The sequence below is a fragment of the Phyllobates terribilis genome, unplaced genomic scaffold (assembly GCF_046119375.1).
Source record: "Phyllobates terribilis strain yellow unplaced genomic scaffold, ASM4611937v1 Scaffold_4__5_contigs__length_816908805, whole genome shotgun sequence".
NCBI classification, from domain to species: Eukaryota; Metazoa; Chordata; class Amphibia; order Anura; family Dendrobatidae; genus Phyllobates; species Phyllobates terribilis.
In genome coordinates, this window is record NW_027362764.1 from 295,521,898 (window position 1) to 295,548,643 (window position 26,746).

At 42.8% G+C, this 26,746-nt stretch overlaps 1 protein-coding gene across 1 annotated transcript; it reads left to right on the forward strand.

Annotated features, from left to right (window-relative positions):
* Window positions 1-26,746, forward strand: FIGNL1 (fidgetin like 1). Its single transcript, XM_073676618.1, has 2 exons — window positions 1-120; window positions 24,484-26,746. The coding sequence occupies exon 2, from the start codon at window positions 24,492-24,494 to the stop codon at window positions 26,463-26,465; it is 1,974 nt and encodes a 657-aa protein (XP_073532719.1). The 5' UTR covers window positions 1-120; window positions 24,484-24,491; the 3' UTR covers window positions 26,466-26,746.

The following is a 26,746-nucleotide window of genomic DNA, read 5'->3' on the forward strand; positions in this document are numbered from 1 at the left end:
GTTGTTTTGAGTGGGATAGTTTAGCAAGTGTGGCTTCGTGTGCCGCCTCTACACTCTCATATTAACGCCTGATTGCCGGCAGGAAGCGACGCGACATTGTGCAGCCTGTGCGCCATAAAGGTGATGTTGTCCTGTACAGGTCAGACTGTGCTGAGCGCCCGCCTGTGGGAAGATGACTTCTGTGAACGCTAGTGTGGTGGATGCGCCCTTCAATCTGCTCTTCTTGTGCATGGATGGCAGTGTGCACAGACCCCGGAGATTAGTCACTACATGCCTCCATTTCTCCCTTTATGATCCTGATCCTTGTGTGGTTAGATCTCACTGTTGTATGTGTTGGGGGGGTGCGCGCACCGTTGTATGTGTTGGGGGGGTGCGCGCACTGTTGTATGTGTTGGGGGGGTGCGCGCACCGTTGTATGTGTTGGGGGGGTGCGCGCACCGTTGTATGTGTTGGGGGGGGGGTGCGCGCACCGTTGTATGTGTTGGGGGGGGGGGTGCGCGCACCGTTGTATGTGTTGGGGGGGGGGGTGCGCGCACCGTTGTATGTGTTGGGGGGGGTGCGCGCACCGTTGTAAGTGTTGGGGGGGGTGCGCGCACCGTTGTATGTGTTGGGGGGGTGCGCGCACTGTTGTATGTGTTGGGGGGGTGCGCGCACCGTTGTATGTGTTGGGGGGGGTGCGCGCACCGTTGTATGTGTTGGGGGGGTGCGCGCACTGTTGTATGTGTTGGGGGGGTGCGCGCACTGTTGTATGTGTTGGGGGGGTGCGCGCACCGTTGTATGTGTTGGGGGGGGGGGTGCGCGCACTGTTGTATGTGTTGGGGGGGTGCGCGCACCGTTGTATGTGTTGGGGGGGGGGGTGCGCGCACCGTTGTATGTGTTGGGGGGGGTGCGCGCACCGTTGTATGTGTTGGGGGGGGGGGTGCGCGCACCGTTGTATGTGTTGGGGGGGGGGGGTGCGCGCACCGTTGTATGTGTTGGGGGGGGTGCGCGCACCGTTGTATGTGTTGGGGGGGGTGCGCGCACCGTTGTATGTGTTGGGGGGGGGGGGGTGCGCGCACCGTTGTATGTGTTGGGGGGGGGGTGCGCGCACCGTTGTATGTGTTGGGGGGGGGGGGTGCGCGCACCGTTGTATGTGTTGGGGGGGGGGGGTGCGCGCACCGTTGTATGTGTTGGGGGGGGGGGGTGCGCGCACCGTTGTATGTGTTGGGGGGGGGGGGGGTGCGCGCACCGTTGTATGTGTTGGGGGGGGGGGGGGTGCGCGCACCGTTGTATGTGTTGGGGGGGGGGGTGCACGCACCGTTGTATGTGTTGGGGGGGGGGGGTGCGCGCACTGTCTGGAGCCGCCTGTGGTCCCGACACAGCGGATTAGCCGGCGGCAGCTTCCTAGCAGCACCGTTTTTTTTCCCACCTGCAGACTTTCCTTGTAGAAGTTAGTGCATGGGGAAAGCACGCATGCGGACCCACCGGAGAAATTGACATGCTGCGGATCTGAAAGACGCATCTCATGTCAGATTCCTCGGGTGATCTGCAGCCTCAGATGCAGACATAGTGGACATGGGATGTCTAGAGATCTCATCCTCTATGCTGGAACATCTGGATGCTGCGGGTTTGATGCTGCATAGACACGCAGCTTCAAACCCACAGCGGATCCTGACCGTGTGCACACACCCTTAAGAAGAACAGGTCTGACTTGCAGCTAGCAGCACAAGCAATATAGGGTGTTGTGTGCCCCCAAATAGTGCGAAAATATGCAGGAAGCCGCATAACTGGCATGCTGCCCCCACCGTGCCAATATCTGTGCCCATATGATGAAGATGGCGGCAGTCACGTGATTATACTGCATGGCCGCCTTCTTGGTTGCCCCACATCTACACATCCGGCGAGCAGTCACCTGGGGAAATTACACAACTGCTCCATTTTGATTGCTGGCACAGAAATCCATTGTGTGCATGGTGATGAGATCGCCCTCAGGTGTTACTGATACAACTGGGGTGTGATGTCAGAGTTCTGCTTCCAGCACAGGGCCCTGATTTAATGCACGACCCAGTGACTGTGGCCATAACACATATTGTGCCGCCAGTGTTCACTATGTGTCACTGCTACATTGTAATATAAGTGAGCGGAGTCGCATTGCAAACCCAAGGGTACAGTGACCGTGACAAGCTTGTTACAAATAATACAACACAGTAGGACTTTTTGCAATTTACTTGTTGCGGCAGCCTTGGAGTCTGCAACACGTGAGTTGCAAAAAGTCTAATAGTGTTGGATTTTGGTTGCGGTACCCCCGGGGTAACAGTGCGACCCCATTCACTGGTATTACATTACATTGTTGCAGTGACACGTAGAAAACATTGGCCGCATAACATGTATTGTGTGGCCAAAGATGCCATATAGCCCCAACCGTACGTGAGCTAGGTGTCATCTGTCAAAATGGATCTGTATTTCTTGAATACAAAAAAAAAACGCTTTATCAGTGTTTTTTACTGGAGTTTAGTCCCTTTATTTGGTCTGTCTGTTTTTACCATCAGTGTGGCATCCGTGTTTGTATTCAAAAACAGAACTAAGGTGCAATACTGATGGCATCCACGTGTAGTCCGATTTTATTCACTGACCCATACACTTGATTAGGCGACTGATCATGAATTGGAGCAAAATTCGTCAACAAAGTAAAATCAGACCTGTAAACTTGCCAATAGGCTATAATGGGTACGCATTATAGATGTGAAAAGCATGGATATACAGTTGTGCTCAAAAGTTTACATACCCCGGCAGAATTTTTCCTTTCTTGGCCTTGTTTCAGAGAATATGAATAACAAAAAAAACTTTTTCTCCACTCATGGTTATTGGTTGGGTGAAGCCATTGATTGTCAAACTACTGTGTTTTCTCTTTTTAAGGCTATGTGCCCACGATGCAGAAATGAAGCAGAAAATTTCTGCAGCATTTCTGCATCTCCCTGGCAGAAAAAAACGCATGCAGATTGTGCATGCGTTTTTCCTGCAGAATACATGCAGATCCACATGCGGATTCACATGCGTTTCCGCATGCAGATTGACAAGCGCTTTCCAGGCGATAGCATCACTTGGAAAGTGCTTGACAACTAGGTCACACTGTATAAATCCATGCAAACAGCATGGATTTATACAGTGTGAACCGTAAAAATTAAAACAAATAAAGCTATACTCACCTCCGAGTCCCCGGTGTGTGCAGCAGCGCTGCTTCCTGGCTGGTTCCCGGCTGCCGGCATATCGCGAGACAGAGCGGTGAAGGGCCTGCGGTCACATGACTGTGACGTCACCGAAGGTCCTTCAGCGCTGCTGGCATTCAGAGAGAAGACGTCGGACAGGTGAGTATAAACTTTATTTGTTATTTTATACTTTTTTTACAGGTACAATGGTACCCAGGTCTGGATGAGAGTCTCCTCTCCTCCAGAACTGGGTACCATCCGCACATAGAGACGCATAGAAGCCGCTTGTAAAAATGTACAGTCGCGGTTTCTGTGCGTCTCAATGCAAGTCAATGGCGGGAGTTCCGCTGCGCTTCCGCAAAATTAAATGACATGCTGCGGATTTTTGTACGCAGCATAAACACTGCGGAAAAATCCGCAGCATGTGCATAGAACATGCGGAATCCCCTTGGGGACCATGGGGTGCGGATTACCTAGTGTTTTACAAGCGTTTCCGCTGCGGAAATTCCGCAGCATAAACGCTTGAAAAACGCTACGTGGGCACACAGCCTAAATCTTAATGACAACCAAAAACATCCAAATGACCCTGAACAAAAGTTCATACCCCAGTTCTTAATACTGTGTATTACCCCCTCTAAAATCAGTGACAGCTTGAAGTCTTTTGTGGTAGTTGTGGATGAGGTTCTTTATTTTCTCAGATGGTAAAGCTGCCCATTCCAGTTCCTGTAAATTCCATGAACTGCATGCTTGAGATCTCCTCAGAGTGGCTCAATGATATTGAGGTCAGGAGAATGAGATGGCCACTCCAGAACCTTCACTTTGTTCTGCTGTAGCCAATGACAGGTCGACTTGGCCTTGTGTTGGAACGTCCAAGTAAGTCCCATGCGCAGCTTCTGGGCTGATGAGTGCAAACTTGCCTCCAGTATTTGCTTATACCGTGCTGCATTCATCTTTCCTTCAACTTTTACCAAGTTTCCTGTGCCTTTTGTAGCTCACACGTCCCCAAAACATAAGCGATCCACCTCCGTGCTTTACGTTAGGAATGGTGTTCCTTTCATCATAGGCCTTGTTGATCTCTCTCCAAATGTAACGTTTATGGTTGTGGCCAAGAAGATCAACTTTGGTCAAATAACCTTGTTCCAGAAGTTTTGAGGCTTGTCTCTGTGCTGTTTGACGTATTGTAGGCGAGCTACTTTGTGGCATCTGCGCCGTAATGGCTTTCTTCCGGCGACTCGACCTTGCAGTCCATTGTGACACCAAGTGGGTGTCTCAATATGGAAACTGCTGGTGGTACCAGCAGCGAAACACCGTCACAATACACACGCGCCGTACGCGGCCCACACACGCGCACTCACTCTAACTATACGCCGTACGCGACACACACACTGTATACTGCCTGCACTATGGCGGCGGTCTGATTTAGTGGGTGGGGAGACAGCTCAAACGAGAGAACACATGAGGGAAGTAGACAGCAGAGGGGTGGGGAGAGCACATGGGGTACACATGTCAAAGAACAGATCACATGAGAGGAGAAGATAGCAAATGGGGGAGAGAGACAGCTCAAACCGGACAACACATGAGGGGAGAACACAGCACAGGAAGGAGAGAGACAGCAGACAAGGGGGACAGCACATGGGGTAGACAGGTCAAAGAAGAGAGCACAGACGGAAGAAGTCAGCACATTGGGGAGAGTGTGGATAGGTGGGTGAGCACATGGGAAGGGGGGGGGAGATTCTCAATGCTGCAAAGCCCCCATCGTGACATTACCGCCCTCCCGATGCGATAGCAATATCGTAAATAGATGTGGTAGACAAATTACATGTAACAAACAGGCAATATCCATAATATAAACAATAATTACCCAGGCCACACTGATAATGATCATGCCGTGACACACTTTTCACACTCTACTTTCTCCTTATTTTGATTGACTACATCAAAATATTGCTGTGCCCGCACTATCGCTGCCAGGAGCTTGACTTAAGTAACCGCAACTTTAGAAGGCTAGGAGAGGGAGGGGGCTCCCTCTCCCGCCCGATCGGCACCCCCATGGCGTAATTGGGTAGTCATAGTAACCCGAGGTCGAATGACGACCTTTGGGTCTGCCAGCTACAGTGGCCTGTTAGATCATGCCAGGAGCACGGTCTAATTGCAATGCATTATACCAGTGATCAGAGTAATAAAAGTAAAAGTCCCACCAAGGGACTAAGTAAATATATAAAAAAAAAAAAAAAAATACCCATAAATATGTATATTTAAGTAAAAATAAATAAAAGAACACACACATTTTGTATTGCCGCGTCCGGAATGACCTAATCTATAAAACTGACACACTAGTTAACCCCTTCAGTGACCACAGTAAAATAAATAAATTAAAAATATTTCAAACTATGGTTTGTCATCATACTGCAAAAAAAAGTGGATTGAAACACGATCAAAAAGACTAATGTAAATAAAAATGGTATCCCTGAAAACGTCATCTTGTCCCGCAAAAAAAGAAGCCGCAGTATAGCTCTGTCAGAGGAGACATAAAAAGCTATAGCTCTCAGAATATTATTATTATTTAACGGCCTTCAGCTTGATCTGAAGCCATGGTGACTTGGTGAACACTCTGTAGGAAGATTGATCTTGTGCAAGCCTAGTTAGGTCCACCTAGGTCTTCTGCGCCGTTATCTTGAATGTCATTTCGAAGGCGTTGATTTTTCTTCTGACTTGTTTCTTTATCGTCCAGGTTTCGCGTCCATATGTTACTACAGAAAAGACCAGACTATGTACGAGCAATGTCTTCGTTGCCAGTGAAATGTTCCTCAATTTGAAGGCCTTGTCCAGTGACTTCGTTGTTGATTTGCCTATAGCTATTCTCCTATTGACTTCCAGTGTCATTGCTGCATCTTGAGTAATCATTGATCCGAGTAGGTTGAAGTCCTTTACATCTTCCAGTTTGTTGCCATCCATCTCAAATGTGTCCCGATCGTACCTGGCAGTAGTCAATATCTTTGTTTTCTTTGTGTTGAGTAGCTGTCCCATATTCTAGCTTTCTATCTTGACACTCCGTAATAAGTTCTTCATTCCTTTTACACTTGTTTCTATCAATGTTGTATCGTCTGTACATTTAAGATTGTTGATAATTCGTCCAGCAACTCTGATTCCTTCTCCTTTTTTCAGCAAGTTCAGCCTTCCTAAAAATTGCTTCTGCATATAAATTGAAGAGAAATGCTGACAGGATGTAGCCTTTTTCTACTTTGAACAATGCCATTTCACCGTGTTCTGTTCGGACTGTTGCTTCTTGGTCGATGTAAAGGTTCCTAATGAGACTGATGAGATGATTTGGCACACCCATATCATTCATGGTATTCCAAAATTTCTGGTGATCAACACAGTCGAAGGCTTTGCTGTAGTCTATGAAGCAAAAATAGATATCTCCTTTTACTCTTTGGACTTTTCCATTATCCAGCTAATGTTAGCAATTACATCTCTTGTTCCTCTGCCTTTTCTGAATTCGGCTTGTTCCTCTGGCAGATTTTTGTCAAAGTAAGGCTGCAGCCGTCTTTACAGGTTCTTCAGTAGTATTTTACTGGCATATGAGGTATAAGCGCAATAGCCCGATAGTTTCCACGGTTGGTTGCATCTCCCTTCTTTGGAATAAGAATGAACAGGGATCTTGTCCAGTCCTTGGGCCATTTACCATTTGTCCATTTTTGTTGACACAGGCGTGTCATGATATTTACTGCTTCAGAAGACTTTATTCACTATTGGAATTCTGTCACATACAGGTCAGGTGCTTTGTTTTTTCACAGAAGCTTTATTGCAGCAATAACTTAGTCTTTCAAAAAGTTCGGTTCACTATCATTTCCAGTCTCCGTTTCTTCCGGTATCACTGAGCCGTTCTAGTAGAGGTGCTCTGTGTATTCTTTCCATCTTTCCTGATCTGTTCTAACTCAGTTCTTCCCATTAGCATCTTTTAACATTCCCACTCTTGGTTGATAGTTTCGTCGTATCTTTTTGATCTTTTGGTATGCCTTCCTGGTCTTGTGCTTCAGATGTTCGCTTTCTATCTCTGTACATAACATTTGATAATAAACTTTTGTCTGTTCGAATAGCTCTTTTTAGTCTTTTACTGATGTCTGCATACTGCTTGTTACCTTTTGCCATTCGTCTTTCTTTGATGATCTTTAGGGTCTCTTCTGCTAACCGTGGCTGTGGGGGTCTCTTCTGCCTCTTGTTTATGGTCTTTATGGTTTCTTCAGTAATAATAGACTTTGTGTACATAATTTCTTAGGTTTTACTTCATCAATGTCCAGTAATATAAATCAGTTGTGCATATCATTCCAAAAACCTTCAGGTATGTTGGTCAAATCGAAGTTGGAAATGACCTGCAAAAGCTATTCTTTTTTTTTTTTCTATAAATTAGTTTTTGTGTAAAAGTTACAAAACATAACAAATTCTATAAATGTGGTATTGCTGTTATTGTACTGATCCAAAGAATAAAGCTGTCATCACTTTTACCACACAGTGAACTGCATTTTAAAAAAAAAAAAAAACTCCTGAATTGCTGGGTTTTGTTCATTCTGCTTCCCAAAAATCAGACTAAAAAGAGATAAAAAAAAAAATGTGCCTGAAAATGGTACAAATAAAACATCAACTCATCCCACAAAAAAACTAGCCCTCACTTGACTGTCAGCAGAAAAATAGATCTTAAAGTATGGCCATGCAGAAACTTCATTTGCAAAAAAAGTGTTTTTTAGTGTGTGATAGTAGCCAAACATAAAAAAAAAAAAAAAAAAAAAAAAACAATATAAATCTTGTTCCACTGTAATTGCACTAATCTGAAGAAAAAAGTCTTCTAATCACTTATACCGCATGGTGAGCGGCATAAAAAGTAAATAGAACAAATTCTTGACCTGATGCTGATTTGTTCACTCTGCCTCATAGAGTTCACGGTAAGGCGTGGCTCACTTTTATCCTGCACTCTTCACTGAGCGCTTACACTGGAGTTTCTTTATAAATCTCTAAAATATATGATTCAGATGGAACCCCCGGTGGAAGATTCCCTATAATGAGGCAGATGGAAACACTGTGGATGCCGTCTGGCCTATGATCCAGCGGTGTCCATCTTTTGAAGTGTGCATAAAAGCTTGGTCAGCCTCCGTTTTGTGCACCTATGGAAAGTGCATTAATGAACAGAGGTCAGTCGGAGTCCAGAGTAACGCTGCTGCCTCATTATAGTGAATTGATTCCTCAGGGTTGTAATTTCCAGAAGGGTGTCACTTGAGGTGGGATTCTGCTCTTCTGGCACTTAAGGGCTCCGTATATATAGTTTGCAAACTATTCTATGAAAATTTGTTCTCCAAGAGTCAATTGGCGCACCATCCCTCTCAAGTCTCGAGGTATGGTTTAGCAGTACTGTACAGCCATATATGGAATATTTCCTCGCTCAGCAGAAATTGTGAAACAAATTTTGTTGCAATTTTTACCTATTTCCCCTTGTGAAAATACAAAATCTGGGGCTAAAACAAAATTTCTGTGGTAAAAATGTAATTATTTTTTTCTTCACTTCTCAATTGTATAAAGTAGTAATTTTCCATTTACTCAGCCCAATGTTGTACAATTCTGTGAATCACCTAAGGGTTAAAAATGCTCACTACACCCCTAAATTAATTTCTCAAGAGGTGTTGTTTCCAAAATGGGGTCACTTGTGGGTGTTTCAGCTGTTTTTGGCATATAGGGGTTCTCCAAATGTGACATGGCATCCGCAATCTATTCCAGCCAAAATTGCTCTCCAGAATTCAATTGACGCTTCTTCCCTTCTGAGCCCTGCCGTGCACCCAAACAGTAGTTTTCCACCACATATGGGGTATCGGTGTACTCTGAAGAAATTGCAGAACAAATTGTAATATTTTCTCCTGTTACCTTTCTGAAATTTTAAAATTTCTGTCAGAAGCAACATTTTCTCTGCAAAATTTTTTTTTTTTTTTCATTTTCACTGCTCAACGTTATAAAATTCTGTGAAACACCATGGGATCAAGGTGCTCACCACACCTCTAGATAAGTTCTTTGAGGGGTCTAGTTTCCAAAATTGGGTCACTTGTGGGGGGGTTTCCACTGTTTAGGCACATCCAGGGCTCTACAAACTCAACATAACTCTATCTATTCCAGACAATTTTGCGCTCCAAAAGCCAAATGACGTTCCTTCCCTGCCATGCGTCCAAACAGTTGCACAAAAGCAACATTTTTGTGGGAAAAATATTTTTTTTTTATTTTTTCCTTCCACGTTCCTTTGATTTCTGTGAAGGACCTAAATGGTTAACCCCTTTACTCCCGAAGGTTGTTTGCACGTTAATGACCAGGCCAATTTTTACAATTCTGACCACTGTCAATTTATGAGGTAATAACTCTGGAACACTTCAACGGATCCCACTGATTCTGAGCTTTTTTTTTGTGACATATTGTATCATGATAGTGGTAAAACTTATTTGATATGACTTGCGTTTATTTGTGATAAAATCAAACCGGAAATTTGGTGAAAATTTTACCATTTTCAAACTTTGAATTTTTATGCCCTTAAATCAGAGAGCTATGTCACACAAAATAGTTAATAAATAACATTTCCCACATCTACTTTACATAAGCACAATTTTGGAACCAAAATTTTTTTCTTTGTTAGAAAGTTATAAGGGTTAAAAGTTGACTATTTCAAATTTTTCCAACAAAATTTACAAAACCATTTTTTTTAGGGACCACATCACATTTGAAGTGACTTTGAGGGGTCTATATGACAGAAAATACCCAAAAGTGACACTATTCTAAAAACCGAATCCTTGAAGGTGTTCAAAACTACATTCAAGAAGTTTATTAACTCTTCAGGTGCTTCACACAAGTTTTTTAGAATGTGGAAGAAAGCAATGCACATTTAACTTTTCTTCACAAAAATGTTAGTTTAGACCCAAGTTTTTTTTTTATTTTCGCAAGGGTAACATGAACAAAAAGGACCCCAAAACTTGTTGTGCAATTTCTCCTGAGCACGCCGATACCCCATATGTTGTGGAAAACCACTGTTTGGGCTCACGGCAGGGCTCGGAAGGGAAGGAGCGCCATTTGACTTTTTGCATGTAAAATTTGCTTGAATAATTAGCGGACGCCATGTTGCATTTGGGGAGCCCCTGGTGTGCCTAAACAGTGGAAACTGTCCACAAGTAACACCAATTTGGAAACTAGACCCCTCTGGGAAATTGTCTAGATGTGTGCTGAGCACCTTGAACCCCCAGGTGCTTCACAGAAGATTATAACATTGAGCCGTAAAAATAAAATTTTCACAATTTCCCCACAAAAATGTTTTTTTAGCCCCCAATTATGCGTTTTCATAAGGGTAAGATGTGTGGTGAGCACTTTAAACCCCCAAGTGTTTCACAAAACTTTATAATGTAGAGCCGTGAAAATAAAAAAAAATCACTTTTTTCCCCACAAAAATAATCTTTTAGCCCCAATTTTTTTTATTTTCACAAGGGTAACAGGAGAAATTGGACCCCAAAAGTTGTTGTGCATTTTCTCCTGAGCACGCATATATCCCATATGTGGTTGAAAACTACTTTTGAGGCACTGTGCAAAGCTCAGAAGGGAGGAAGCGCTATATTGGAGTTCATATTTTGCCTGGCTGGTTTGACGATGCCATGTCACATTGGCAAAGCATCCATAAGAGACCCCATTTTACAAACTACACCTCTCAATGAATTCATCTAGGGGTGCAGTGAGCATGTTGACACCACATATGCCTCACAGAATTTTACACCATTGGGCGGTGAAGAAAATAAAAATGTAATTGTACCACCAAAATTTTATTTTAGCCCCAGATTTTACATTTTCACAGCGGGAAATAGGTAAAAATGGCACCAAAATTTGTCACACAATTTTTTTCTGAAAAAAGAAATACCCCATATGTGGCTGTACAGTACTGCTTAGCCACACGGTGTCATGGGTGTGTCAGGTGTAATAGACAGTTGCTCTGGATCTATCTGTAGAAGGTCACTGTGCTTGGCACTGCAGACACATTCTTAATCCTTCCTTTAAGACCCAGCGGCGACCTCCCTCCTGCTGTTTTGACACACCCTTGCATGGGAGTTGAAAACCCCCAGTTTTCTTCAGGCAATCGCCTGTGATACGTCTATGTTTGTTTGTGCATGCTTGGAGCACTATCTGTTGGTTGGCTTCTTCTGTTGTGCCCTTGGAGGACAGTTGGCGTTTCTCCTCTGGTGTCTGCTCAAGCTAAGTTAATCCCCTTTGTTTGTCTACCTTGTTGTCTTTAATTTGTAGTGGGGCCTGACCAGTGCTCACCCCTCCCCCCTCCCTATCTAGGGCCAAGCTCTAGGAATATACTGGGTTTAGGTTCCTGCTCGGTGATTGGTGTGGAACCAATATAGGGACGGTAGGGTAAGCAGGGTGATATTAGACCTGCCTAGGGGTTTCCACTCTCCCTTTCCCTAATGTCTGGGCTTCCTCCCCCTCTTCCCTTTATGTTGCGCTTAGTCTTTCCCATACTTTGTGTGAGACTCGGGAGGGATGGAGCGCTATCTGCCTCCTGGAGAGCAGATTTTCCTAGAATAGTATGCAGACTCCATATACACAGCTCCTACGTAATTCAGATGAACCCCCGAGGGATCCATTCACTATAATGAGGCAGCAGAGTTAGGCCTCTTTCACACGTCCGTGTGTCCAGTGCGTGTGGTGACAGTTTCCACACGTACCGGAAACACAAACACACGCAGACCCAGTCAAATGAATGGGTCTGTGCACATGTCGGTGTATTTCCACGGCCACGATCGGGACCCCGCTCCTGGCACTGAGTGCCTGGTGTCAGCTGTCAGAATCAGCTGACTTCCGGCGGTGATTTTGTGAGTTCGATCGCCGCGTTGTAATAATATGTACCTGGTCCATAAGGCCCAGGGACGTATTATTACGCACAATGTCAGAAAGGGGTTAATAAACAGCTTGAATGTGGTTTTGAGCACTTGGTGGGGTGCAGTTTTTAAAATGGTGTCACTGCGTATTTTCTGTAAAAAAAAAAAAAAAAAAAACAGGGAAGAGTGGTTAATAAAGTAGGGGAAAAAAGAAACAAAAAGGGGATGGAGAGGGAAGCAGGGAAGAAAGTTAAAGCAATCGAGCAGATTGATATGCAAAATATGAATGTTAAGAATTGTGAAGGGATATAAATATTAAAACTACCGTATTTTTCCGATTATAATCCGAAGTGAGCATACCAGGGGGATGGCGACAGTGGAATTGGGTCTCAGCAGCCAGAGTTGCTGCTTCAGGAGACTGGCGGCAGGAGTGCTGTGGTGCCTGTGCGCTCATTAGATGTCGGCACCAGGGAGCGGAATCCCTTTTCCAACTCAGTTCCCAGTAGTGGGCTTCAGGAGGTGGCTCATGTGCAGATTGAGATCTCGGGAGATGAGATCTTGTGTGTGGCTATATGTTACAAAATGGTAACAGTCAATCATGTAAATGGCTCGATATGCATCATTTGAAAATTGAGCCATTTACATGATTGACTGTTAACATTGACTCTGTGAGAAGGAGCTCTCCGCCTGATTGTCCCAATGATTATGGAATAAAAACAATATGAAAAATACCTGGTCAGTGTCGTATATATTCCTGGACTTCATTTATAAACTACGGTATATGGTTATCCTAGTTACAGTTATGTTCTATCATGTTATGTCATTTAACTATAGACAACTGTGAGAGCGTTTCTTTTTGGCTTAGTCATATGTAGAAGCACTGGCACTTTATCAAGCTATGAGCACTTTAATATTTTTGGGGGTGAAACTACAGGGAGCAAGCATATAGCCCACTTTACAAACTCTGTTTGTGGATATTAGTAAGACGCACTGCCATACTCCTAGGTGATCCCCATATACTGTATATGCTGTTGATATCAGGAATAACAGAAACTCATTGCTGGTCCACCCTTCTGTTGTATATGGTAGACCTAATGTATTGACTGATGGATTTTTTTTCTTTGATCTCTACACCTAGCGATAGGGTTACACATGGACAGCCGTCGTGGAGTGGGGGCATCATTTTGTTTTATCATTTAGTGGGCAGAATGCTGCACTGAGCTGTTTAGCCATCCTAAGGGCGCACTAAGCACCATAATTAGTATATTTGATTAAACTTCAAATTCTGCAGAGTGGCGGCTCCAATTAGAACACTAAAGCCCCTATTCATCAAAGCAATTTCGCTAGAATTCTGCTGTAAATTGCTTTGAAAAGTTTCAAAATTTTAGCGCAACTCGAGTTGCCCAAATATTTTGCAACTTTTTCCATCTTTTACACCAGTTTCTCTCGGCTATGCCAAAATGGGTGGAGCTGGGGCGTGATGCCATGGCTTGTCTTATTCATGAATATCTGTGGCGTTCCTTAATTCAGAAATCCTACCCCAGTCAGGGACTGGTGTAAGATTTGCGGTGCACAGAGGCACATGTTACTTATCAGTCGCTCATGATTCATAAAGAGCAGTGATGAGCGAGTATGTTCTGTTAACCCTTTCGGCGAGCATGCTCAGGTGCTCGCCGAGTATCTTCAGCGTGCTCGGGTGTTATGTTTCAGTCACGCCGTGCACATGATTTGCGACTGTTTGACAGCTTTAATACATGGGAGGAATGCCTAAGAAACGGGCATTCCTCACATGTATTAAAGCTGTCAAATAGTCGCAAATCATGCACACGGCATGACTGAAACTTAACACCCGAGCACGCTGAAGATACTCGGCGAGCACCTGAGCATGCTCGTAAATCTCGAGTAACGAGCATGCTCGCTCATCACAAATAAAGAGGCATGCACCTCTTCATGAATCGGGAGCATCTGACTCTGCTACACACCCTTATCAAGACTAGCAAGAAAATTGTTGGCCTTAATTAATAAGGACATATCGGTGCGATTTTTAAAGAGCCTTTTTACCCACAACAAAAAAAAGACAAAACTATGCCTGGTTAATTATCAGACTTTAATTTCTATGTTACAGTGAAATATTTTTTTGTTTTCATATGTGATTGCTTGTTTTCTTCTTCTCTTGCGGTTGCCTACAAAATTAAAGATGCTATCAACAACAACCCATACAAGTTATCACCGATCATTTGTTGTACATGTTTACAGTGGACAATGATTAAGGAGCATTCACTTGATTTAAAGGGAACCTTTTACCATGAAAATGCAGCCCAAGCTGCAGGCCCCATGTTATAGAACGGGGTAGATGAGCAGAATATGTAGTTTTGTGAAACAAGATTCTGTATAACCTCTGATTTAATCATTTAAACCTCTGATCTTTCTGAGATTTTTGGTGCAGTGGGTGGTCCTATCAGTGACTGAGAGCTATTTCTATATGCACACTTATAGAAAGGAAGCTGTCAGTCACTGATAGGACTGCTCACTCAACCAAAAATCTCAGAAAGCGCCGAGGTTTAAATGATTAAGGCTATGTGCCCACGATGCAGAAATGCTCAGGATTTATTCCTGAGCGTTTCTGCATCTCCCTGGCAGAGAAAAAACGCATGCTAATTGTACATGTGTTTTCCTGCCAGGGACATGCGGAAATGAAGCATTCTTCACTTGCATTTCTGCATGCGGGTTATCAAGCGCTTTCCAAGCGATTTTAGCATCACTTGCAAAGTGCTTGACAACTAGGTCACACTATATAAATCCATGCAAACGGCATGGATTTATATAGTGTGACCCGAGAGAATGGTTAAAAATAAACCTATACTTACCTTCCGATGACCCGCGCTGTCTTGCTGCGCTCCTGTGCTGGCTGCCGGCAGATCGCGGTACGCTGTACTGAAAGACCTGCCGTCACATGACTGACGTCACCGCAGGTCCTTAAGTACTGCACGATCTATCGACAAGCACAGAGGAGGAGTCCGGGGGCCGTCGGAAGGTGAATATAATCTTTATTTTTTTATTTTATTCTTTTTTTTTTTACAGCATTTAATGCTACCTGGGTGTGGAGGAGAGTCTCCTGTCCTCCACACCCGGGTACCATCCGCACATTAGAACGTGCCAATTACGCAAGTACAGATGCAGTCTTGCGGAATTGGCGCGTTGTAATGCAAGTCAATGGCGGCGAAAACTCAGCGCTTCCGCAAAATTAATGGACATGCTGCAGATTTTTGAGCGCAGCATAAACGCTGCGGAAAAATACGCATCGTGGGCACACAGCCTAAATCAGAGGTTATACAGAATCTTTTCTCACAAAAGTACAGTTAGGTGCAGAAATATTTGGACAATGACAGAATGGGTGTGATTTGGGCTCTGCATGGCTCTATTTTTTATTTAAAATGAAACAACTGAGATGCAATTGAAGTGTAGACTTTCAGTTTTAATTAAAGAGGTTGGACAAAGATATATCCTGTGAAATGTTTAGGAATTGCAACCATTTATCTACGAAGCCTCCTCAATTCAGGGACTCAAAAGTAATTTGACAAATTACCTTTACCATAAATAAGATCTTAATTTTTAATACTTTGTAATGAATTCTTTGCAGTCAATGACTGCCTGAATTCTGAAAGCCATGGACGTCGCCAAACGCTGGATTTCCTCCTTGGTGATGCTTTGCGAGGCCTTTATTGCAGCTGACTTCAGTTGTTGCTTGTTTGTAGGTCTGTCTGCCTTAAGTTTTGTCTTAAGCCTCTGAAATGCGTGGTTGATGGGGTTGAGATTTGGTGATTGACTCTACCATTGCAGAATATTCCAATTCTTTGCCTTAAAAACTCTTGTGTTGTTTTGTGTTGGGTCATTGTCCATCTGTACTGTGAAGCGCCATACAATCAACCTTGCTGCATTTTTTTGAATTTGAGCAGAAAATATAGCCCTATACACTTCAGAATTCATCCTGCTGCTTTTGTCTTCAGTCATATCATCAATAAACACTAGTGACCAGTGCCATTGGAAGCCATGCATGCCCATGCCATCTCACTGCCTCCATCATGTTTTATAGAAGATGTGGTGTGCTTTGGATCATGAGCCCTTCCAAGCCTTCTCTATTCTTTCTTCCCATTATTCTAGAACAGGTTGATCTTAGTTTCATCTGTCCAAAGAATTCTTTTCTAGAACTGGGCAGGCTTTTGTAGATGTTTTTTGGCAAAGTGTAATCTGCCTTTCTATTTTTAAGGCTAATTAATAGTTTGAACATTTGTAGTGAGCCCTCTGGATTTGCTCTCATTAAGTCTTCTCTTTATAGTACACTTATATACTGAAACACCTACTTCCTGGACAGTGTTCACTTGGGTGGATGTTATGAAGGGGTATGTTTTCACCATGGAAAGGATTTTGTGAACTTCACTGTTGTCTTTCGTGGAGGGCCGTGCCATTTTGAGTTCCCAAGCTCACCAGTGCACTTTTTTTTTTTTTTTTTTTTTTGCATAATGTACAAAGCTGTTGATTTGGCCACTCTTAACATTTCTGCTACTTCTCTAATTGATTTTCAGCCTAATGGTGGTCTGTTTCACTTCCAGTGATAGCTCCTTTGACCACATTTTGTGGGTTCACAGCAACAGCTTTTAAATACAAATGCCACACCTAGAATCAGCTCCAGACCTTTTATCTGCTTAATTGATGATGGATTAACAAGGGAATAACTCATGAAGCTCATTAAAGAGCTTTTAAGATAATTTTCCAATCACCTTTGGTCCCTTTTAAAAAGAGGCAGCTGCATAGTAAAATAGCTGTAATTCCTAAACACTTACCCCAATTAGGATGTGAATACCCTCAAATTAGAGCCGTGAGTATTCACTTTAAGCCCATATTGATTATAGAACTGTATCTTGAAAATGTTTTGGTAAACAGCTAAAATGCCAAAACTTTTGGCACAGTCCAAATATTTCTGGACCTAACTTTATATGTCAATCAACTTAGCCCCCCCCTGCTCAATAACATGGTGCCTGTAGATTTTACTGCATTTTCATGCTGGTAGGTTCTCATTAATATTTTTTTTTTGTCTGATAATTGCCCTTATATCATAACTATTATGTCACTTAAAACTGGACTAAAAGCTAATGTTGCTGCCCTCATCCCCCGCAACATGTTATAGCTTTATAGCTACTCTTGGTTCAAATACCAGTCAAAGGGACCGATTCGTCAAAGCTTCTACACAAGATTTCTGGCTTAAAAGCTGCAAAATTTTGGCGCCACTGGATTCCTGCATAAAATTGTGCACATTTTTAGTGCTTTTACAGCATTTTTGTCCAGCTCCGACAAACTGGGCAAGACAGGCATGGCAACGACCGCTCATCATGAATCTGAGACGGGAGTAAAATTTGTGGCGAGGTGCACAGCATTTTTCACCTCACCTGATTCATTAAGAGGCGTGTGCCTCTTAATGATTCAGGAGCCTTTCACTCCACCTTGCTCCTTCATCAAGACCGCCGTGAAGAGCACTGGCCTTGTTGAATTGGGGCAAAATGTCCAGGAAATATCTTGTGTCATGCTGTATATCTTGTGTTCCACACCTTTACAGTTGTCCTTTTCTCTTTACTAGTACTCTGCTAGCAAAATACATGCTGGAACTTCCTTTCCTTCATTTCTCAGCATGAATTGCACCTACCCCTGGCTGCAAGAAACCAGTATTTTTGATCCGTTTTTTTTTTTATCAGTATTTGTATGCCAAAACCAAGTGTATCTCCAAAAAGCTAAAAAGGTTTCAATCTTTCAATTAGTTTTATCTTCACACAAGAATTTTTTTTTTTAACATATCCAATTGTGGAACTTATTATTGTTCTAAGATCTAATGTACTGTGTTTGTTGGACAACCCCTTTCAAGCCCATCTATGTGTTTATGCCTTTTAGTGTATGTATACACAACTTCTTTTTCAAGCATATTCCATCTGGAAACCACCTGAACAAGTGCTCAATAAATCTTAAAAATAATGAACATATGCAGAGCAATGTCAAAATGACCTGCTGTGCATATGTTCCAGCATTTATAACTTCTTTTAACCACCTGTCTTCGAAAAGGCTTGACGTGGCTAAAAGTGACCAGACCACTGTTCAGGTGCTGCTATATTATACAGTCTATCACAAAAGTGAGTACACTCCTGACATTTTTGTAAATATTTTATTATATCTCTTTATGGGACAACTCTGAAGATATGACACTTTGATACAATGTAAAGTAGTCTGGGTACAGCTTGTGTAACAGTGTAAATTTGGTGTGCCATCTACATAACTCAGCACACTGCCATTAATGTCTAAACCACTGGCAACAAAAGTGAGTACATTCCAAAGCGAAAATAGACAAATTGTGCCCAAAGTGTCACTATTTTGTGTGACCACCATTATTTTCAAGCACTGCCTTAACTCTCTTGGCATGGAGTTCACTAGAGCTTCACAGGTTGCCACTGGAATCCTCTTCTCTGACATCACGGAGCTGGTGGATGTTAGAGACCTTGCGCTCCTCTATTTTCCATTTGAAGATTCTCCACAGATGCTCAATAGAATTTAGGTCTGGAGACATTCTTTGCCAGGCCACCACCTGTACCCTCAGTTTCTTTAGCAAGACAGTGGTCATCTTGGAGGTGTTTTTGGGGTTATCATGTTGGAATACTGCCCTGCGGCCCAGTTTCTGAAGGGAAGAGATCATGCTCTGCTTCAGTATGTCACAGTACATGTTGGCACTCATGGTTCCCTCAATGAACTGGAGCTCCTCACTGCCGGTAGCACCCATGCAGCCTCAAACTATGACACTCCCACCACCATGTTTGACCTTAGGCAAAACACACTTGTCTTTGTCCTCACCTGGTTGTTGTCACATGCTTAACACCATCTGAACCAAATAAGTTTATCTTGGTCTTATTAGACCACAGGACATGGTTCAAGTAATCCATGTTCTTAAGGCCCCGTCACACATAACGAGATCGCTAGCGATCTCGTTATGTCTGACAGGTAGCAATGATCAGGCCCCTGCCGTGAGATCGCTGATCGTTACAAAGCTTCCTGGACCATTCCTGGGTCGTTGCGCTCCCGCTGGGCAGTGTGCATCGCTGTATTTGGCACCTTATCAACGACCTCGTTAGCGATTCAGAACTGAGACACGTAGGCGTGCATAAATTGGACTTTTCCGCGCCCCTCGTCCCCGATTGGTGGTCGCTACTGCGTTGTTGTTTTTCGGATCCCACCAGCGTTCTCCGGCTGTGACTTCACTTTGAACAAATCAAACATCTTTAGCGAGGTAGGTATTGTTTGGGGTCTCGAATGAGTTTCCATTTTTAATTCATTTATAGGACATATACCAATTATCTGCTATCATTGCTCTTCAGGGAGGGAGGGCTTGGCTTCTATCTGTATATATATGCTTTTGCATGGGCAGATATTTTAGGGGTCTCGTGCACACACACCCACACAGCACATTTTCTGACATGCTGTCCTGGCCAACCGCTTCAGAGTTTTTCACACGCCAGTTAACATGAAGTTTAAATCAATAGACTCTGTTGTTTTGGCCTGTTGCACGGTTCACAACTTTCTTCGTCGACGTGATGCAATTACATACTGTCCGCCTGGCTTCGTGGACTCTGTGGACCTAGCCAATGGAGAAGTGGAGCTCGGTGAATGGCGTGCAAACGATCCTGCAATTGCAGGCTTTCAACCAGTGGGACATGGCAGAAACACCCATGATGCGAAGACCTGCCGCGACAACTACTGCCAGTATTTTAACGGTCCTGGTGCTGTTCCTTGGCCGCATCAGAACCTATAGTGGGCAACTACTCATGTTTCTACACTACTGACATTTCTGTACTGCTGTGTCTAATAAACTGTGTGTTCTACTATGCTACTATAAGCTTTGTTTCTCATTCATTCAGTAGTAGCAGTAGTCACCGCAGTTAGCAGATATATATATATATATATATATATATATATATATATATATATATATATATATATATATATATATATATATATATATATTACAGATGCATATACATTCGTGTACTCGTATGTAAACAGATTCATCCATGTACTCATACATATTTTTAAGTACATAAATATATACACACACTCATATACACATACGTATACAGATAACTATATGTACACATACATACTCCCAAACATACAGATATGCATACACATAAATGGCCATATATATATATATATATATATCTATGGACATTCATACATCTGTACAGGAACAATGCACACACCAGTGTTCCCATCTGACCGGAGACGCAGTAGCGATCCCGTCTGGTGGGCGGTCTTGTGTTAAACCAAGGCCGCCCAATCAGAACGCAGTAGCGTCCACCAATCGGAGATGAGGGGGCGCAGAAAAGAAATTTTATGCACGCCTTTTTGACACAGTACAGTCCCTATCAAGGTGTGGATTGTTGAAATAGCTGCTGTGTGAAAGTGTCCCAACGACCGCCGAGATCGTTAGTTAGATCGCTGGGGCGGCCGAAATCGTTGGGAAGTTCTGCATGTTTGACAGCTCCCCAGCGATCACGAAACGACTCTTCAGCGATCCCAAAACCGTGACGTACTAACGATCTCGCTAGCGATCTCTGTATGTGTGACGGGGCCTTTAGTTTGCTTGTAATCAACAAACTGTTTGCAGGCTTTCTTGTGCATCATCTTTTAGAAGAGGCTTCCTTCTGGGATGATAGCCATGCAGACCAATTTGATGCAGTGTGCGGCGTATGGTCTGAGCACTGACAGGCTGACCCCCACTCCTTTAACCTCTGCCGCTATGCTGGCAGCACTCATACGTGTATTTTGAAAAGAGAACCTCTGGATATGACGCAGAGCACGTGCACTCATCTTCTTAGGTCGACCATGGCAAGGCCATTCTAAGTGGAACCTGTCTTGCTAAACCACTGTATGGTCCTGCCCACCGTGCTGCAACTCAGTTTCAGGGTGTTGGCAATCTTTCTTATAGCCCAGTCCATCTTTATGTAGAGAAACATTTTTTTTTTTTTTTCAGATCCTCATAGTTCTTTGACATGAGGTGCCATGTTGAACTTCCAGTGACCAGTATGAGAGAGTGTTAGAGTGATAACACCAAATTTAACACACCTGCACCCCATTCACACCTGAGACCTTGTAACACTAATGAGTCACATGACAATGGGGATGGAAAATGGCTAAATGGGCACAATTTGGCCACATTCACTAAGGAGTGTGCTCACTTTTGTTGACAACGGTTTAGACATTAATGGCTGTGTATTGAGTTATTTAGAGGGCCCACCAAATTTACACTCTTATACAAGCTGTACACTGATTACATTGTATCAAAGTGTCATATATCTTCACTGTTGTCCCATGAAAAGAATAAAGTATTTAAAAAAAATGTGAGTAGTGTACTCACTTTTGTGATATACTGTATATACAAATTTGAAATTAAGTAGCCGGCAACCAAGCCGTTAAAAGGATGACAAAGAGGACGCTTCAGGAAACATACCACTGACGTTTTCCTGAATTGTATTATGCTTCAAAAACTATGTGGGCAAGCCTGCATCTACAAGAAGCTATGTGCGTTGGGTAGGTGTTTTCTGTACTCTTTGTACCCTTCTCTTCCCCTTATGGGGAGTTCTCAGCTCTTGGGTTAGTGCCTTGATCATTTTGTTTGATGTACTATCATTCAGCTTTCTATGTACTCTCTTGCATCGCCTATTTCCCAATAGTACTTTGAATTTTTTTATATAGAGCATGTGGTACCTTAGCAATATTCATTGCTCCCCTGTGGTTGGGTATGCATAGTGTTCACTATTTGCTGTACATCATATTTTGCACTGTAATGATGTCTACCTGAGGCCTGTTGTTTTGGGGGGGGGTCTTCTGTTCTCTCTTGCACACATCAGTATTTATATTTGTCCTTATGGATTTTACATGTACTTTAATGTATTTATACCAATAATAAAATCTTTTTTCTAATTGCATTTTGCTAAAAGCTCCATTTCTGTCTTCTGTTGTTTATGCTTCAAAAACTATGTGGGCAAGCCTGCATCTACAAGAAGCTATGTGCACATACCCTTAAGTAATTTGACAGTCAGGAGAGTGTGAGCAGGGACTAGAGATGAGCGAATTTGTTCGGCGAACGATTGCAAGTTTCAAATTCGGCACGAATATGGCACATTCAGATTTGTGTTCGGATTACCGAGCTTTTGCGCAAAAGTTGGCCGTGAACATCCCTGACTTTCCACGCTGTCATCTGTGTGACAGCGCTGTAATCAGGGGCTGTGACCACGGCAATATCGCTACTGCCGTAACGGCGCTGCGGGGATCATGCTGCCAGCGTGATCCCCGCAACAGTGACAGTGACCGGCGGTAATATCGCTACTGCGGGGATCATGCTGTCAATGTGATCCCCGCAGCTGTGACAGTGACCCGTGGGTGACAGGCGCCGGCTGATGGAGCTACTACCCCCATCATCCGGCGCCTGCTGTCACTGTACACAAGCACCACTGATAGGAGAAGCAATCCCTCATCAGCGCGCTTGCGCAGTGAAAGTAGAAAAAAATAAAAAGTTCAAATAAATATTTAAATAAAAATAATAAACACATTATACTCGCCTAACACTTACCTGCACCTTGACCCCGATGTTCTCGTCCCCTGTAAAAAATAAAAAAAATGCAGGTAACGAGTTGATTAGGAGCGTCTAACTGTAGGAGCCTGAACTCATAATGGTTTATAGGGGATCAAATACTTATTTCTCACTGCAAAATGCAAAAAAAGTATCTAATTTATACAATGTGATTTTCTTTTTTTTTTTTTTTTCTTTTGGGATATTCTATCTCTCAATGTTAAAATTAACCTACTCTTAAAATTATAGACTGTTCATGTCTTTGTCAGTGGGCAAACTTACAAAAACAGCAAGGGATCAAATAATTATTTGCCCCACTATATGTTATGTGTTGCTGCTCATTCAATGATATCTTCGATAAGAAGGAGTGTCTATAGAATGTAGCTATTAAATGATTTGCAGTAATTAGTATATGGGAGACAATTTTATCAATGCCCAAGGAAAAAATTCTAGGCAAGGGGTGAGTGAGATTTAATTACGTATGACTTTATTAATAAGAGATTCAATTTTTTTCCAAAGTATGCTGATACTACTGCAATCCCTGCTCCAGTTCTTTTAATCCATCTCTACTGCTAAAGACATGTTACACAAGACAGCAGGCAGGCAGAAAGGAGACACCTAGTGGCTGCAATCGTGAAGTGATTTTTAGTCTGAAAATTTCATTTTAAATAAAGTACTTTGCAATTCGATAAGTCATTGCATTGCCCATCAAATGAGCGTGCGTTTATTGAAATGATGATTTCAGAGTTTGCTTTCATAATGAGATACTATCAAGCTGTTGAGTTGTTTGTAATCTGTGTTTTTCTGAAGTAAAAAGGCAAAAATAATAAAAACAACTGCTTACTTTGATAGACATGAAAAATAGATAAAATGAAATCCAGATGACCATTGAGATTGATGTATTAGTGCTGCCTGGGGAAGGCTTGCTGTTAATGACTATGAGAAGATAGGGGTAGACTGAGGTTCGCTTGCTGTTAGCATTTACTGAGGAATGGGAGCTGCTTTGCCCAGTAGTGACATTAGTGATTAGTGGGATAGGTTCTTTGATCAACGGGGAAACAGAAGGACTGTTACAATTGGGAGGGATTGTTATGACTACTGTTAAATTGAGGGGCAGATTGGGGTGCAATTACCAAAGGGCACTTGTAACTACTAGGTAGTCTAAAACTCAAATGAAATGTAAGAGCCAGGGGCACATATCCCAGGCCCTGCAGTATGTTATTTTAATGTTCCATGTGAATGGACTTCTGTGTATGAAAAAAAAAATACCACCATGGGGTTTAAACAGGTAGCAAGCTCTACAGCTTTTTTTGAGAAGCAGATTAATTCTAGTAATGAGGTTGGAATATGTGGTCCTCTCCCAGAACACTCATTAGGACCTCTTATGTCATGCCTTACACTTATATCAGAGGCTCCGCTAGAAGCGTAGAACCTGTGTGGCGGAGCATCATAGAAAACGGTGCCTTCCATTATGGAGCTGAGCTCAATAAAATCACTAAACCAGAAGGGGCCTTCAGAGGCGGCAAGCTGCATCATAATGGTGCCATTTGGTCACAAGTACCAATAATATTCTGTCCCCACCAAAGCAGATCTGTTAAATCAGAGCATCAGGCCAGATTTTAATACAATTTGATTTGGAAAGATGCATAACCTTACAGTTATTTTAGTTTGAATTAATAAAGCTAATGGATATCAATGTTTGTAATTTAAATGTAATTGTTTTTATTTTTGCTTTGATTTTTAGGCAATGCGATGCAGACTCCGGACCCCAGCTCTGTTCATCTCAGTGAATGGCAAAAAAATGCTTTTGCTCTAGATTCTGCCACCTGCTCCCCTGTACAGAAAGCAGATGCATTTCGTGCACACATTTCTCAGATTCAGTATGCATGGGCAAACTCTGAGATCTCCCAGGCATCAGCAGTCCACCTGTTCAAGAAGTATGCCGAAAGGTATGCTGCCATTATTGACTCTGACAAGGGGGGGAATGGCCTAAATAACTATGCAGACAGCATTATGTCTTTGACCAGATGTCCATGCAATGACAGTGACAAGTGGCAGTCATCTTTGACAACCAGTAATGTTTTAAAATTAAAATGTGTACAGGAAATGTTTGAATCTGCTGGATCAGACCTGCACTCCCCGATGAGTTGTGCAGATGCATCACTTAGCGGTCATAATGGGGTCAGCACCTTTGGAAATTCAGTGGTTACAAGTAATAACCTCAACAGTTTAGGACATAAAAGGACAGAACTTTACGCTTCAGAAGAGGCTACTAAAGGAACCTTATTTCAAAATGCTAAATTACCAACAGCACCAGATACCAAATGCGCAGATACAAACATCTCAACTGCTGTTCCTAATGCCAGAACACAATTGGTCACATCTCCAATATTTGGAAAGAATGATACAACACTTTCTGAAAATAGATATAGTGCTCCTGGACAAAGTATGTTTTCTACTGGAAGTTTTGCAAAGGCAGGAAAAAGGAAGACCTTTTATGCACTGGTGGATGAAGATAGAGATCAGAGACACCCAGTGAACAGGCTAAACCCATCCATGTGTGATCCACCTGAAGAAAATTGCTTTAAAACTGCAAAAGAACAACTGTGGGTTGAACAGCAGAAAAAACATAATAACCAGTCCCGTAGCACAGGTCCTGGAGCATATGGAGCTGGTAAAAAGTCACTGGGAGCTGCACGCTCACGTGGACTGCATGGTAAATTTGTTCCTCCAATTGCAAATCAAGATGGTGGCAATAGCCCTTTAGGTGAGAGAAAAGCCTGTACAGCTAGTGATAGTGAATCAAATGTGCCTTCTGATGAGCGCTTGAAAAACATAGAGCCAAAAATGATTGAACTCATCATGAGTGAGATTATGGATCACGGCCCACCACTTAATTGGGATGACATTGCTGGTTTAGAATTTGCCAAAACTACCATAAAGGAAATAGTTGTGTGGCCTATGCTGAGGCCAGACATATTCACTGGACTTCGGGGACCACCAAAAGGCATTCTTCTCTTTGGACCTCCAGGAACAGGAAAAACTCTCATTGGAAAGTGTATTGCATGTCAATCCGGGGCAACGTTTTTTAGTATCAGTGCATCATCATTAACTTCAAAATGGGTCGGTGAAGGTGAAAAGATGGTTCGCGCTCTATTTACAGTGGCAAGATGCCACCAGCCTGCTGTAATTTTTATAGATGAGATAGATTCCCTTTTATCACAGCGAGGTGAGGGAGAGCATGAATCTTCCAGAAGAATTAAAACTGAATTTTTAGTACAGCTAGATGGTGCCACAACTTCCTCGGAGGACCGCATACTTGTTGTTGGTGCTACTAACAGACCTCAAGAGATAGATGAGGCTGCTAGAAGGCGACTTGTTAAGAGACTGTACATACCTCTTCCTGAAGCCTCAGCTAGAAAGCAAATTGTTGTTAGCCTGATGTTTCGAGAAAATTGTAGACTCTCTGAAAATGAAGTAGAAGCTATAGTTCTACAAGCTGAAGGGTTCTCTGGTGCAGACATGACTCAGTTGTGTAGAGAAGCTGCTCTTGGTCCAATTCGCAGCCTTCAAGCCATTGATATTTCAACCATTTCACCTGATCAAGTCAGGCCTATTGCTTACATTGATTTTCAAAATGCCTTCCAAACAGTGAGGCCCAGTGTTTCAAAGCAGGACTTAGAGTTATATGAACACTGGAACAAAACATTTGGTTGTGGTAGATAGAAAACACCTTGTCGGGAAAAAGAGAAATTCCTCATTTTTCAGTTCCAGTCCCTTTCTATTTCTAACAAATTCTCTTCATACTTTGTAAAGAGCTGTACAAAAAAATGATCATCTTTTGACGCCCTCTCATGTTCTCTTTAAAACAAGTGATTTAATAGCACGGTTATTAAAACATTCTGAAATGATACAAGTAGTACAGTATCATCATTTGTGCAAACAGTTTAGATGTTTCAATGCAGTATTCCAATTATTGTCAAAATAAAACACATTGAACCACTTTG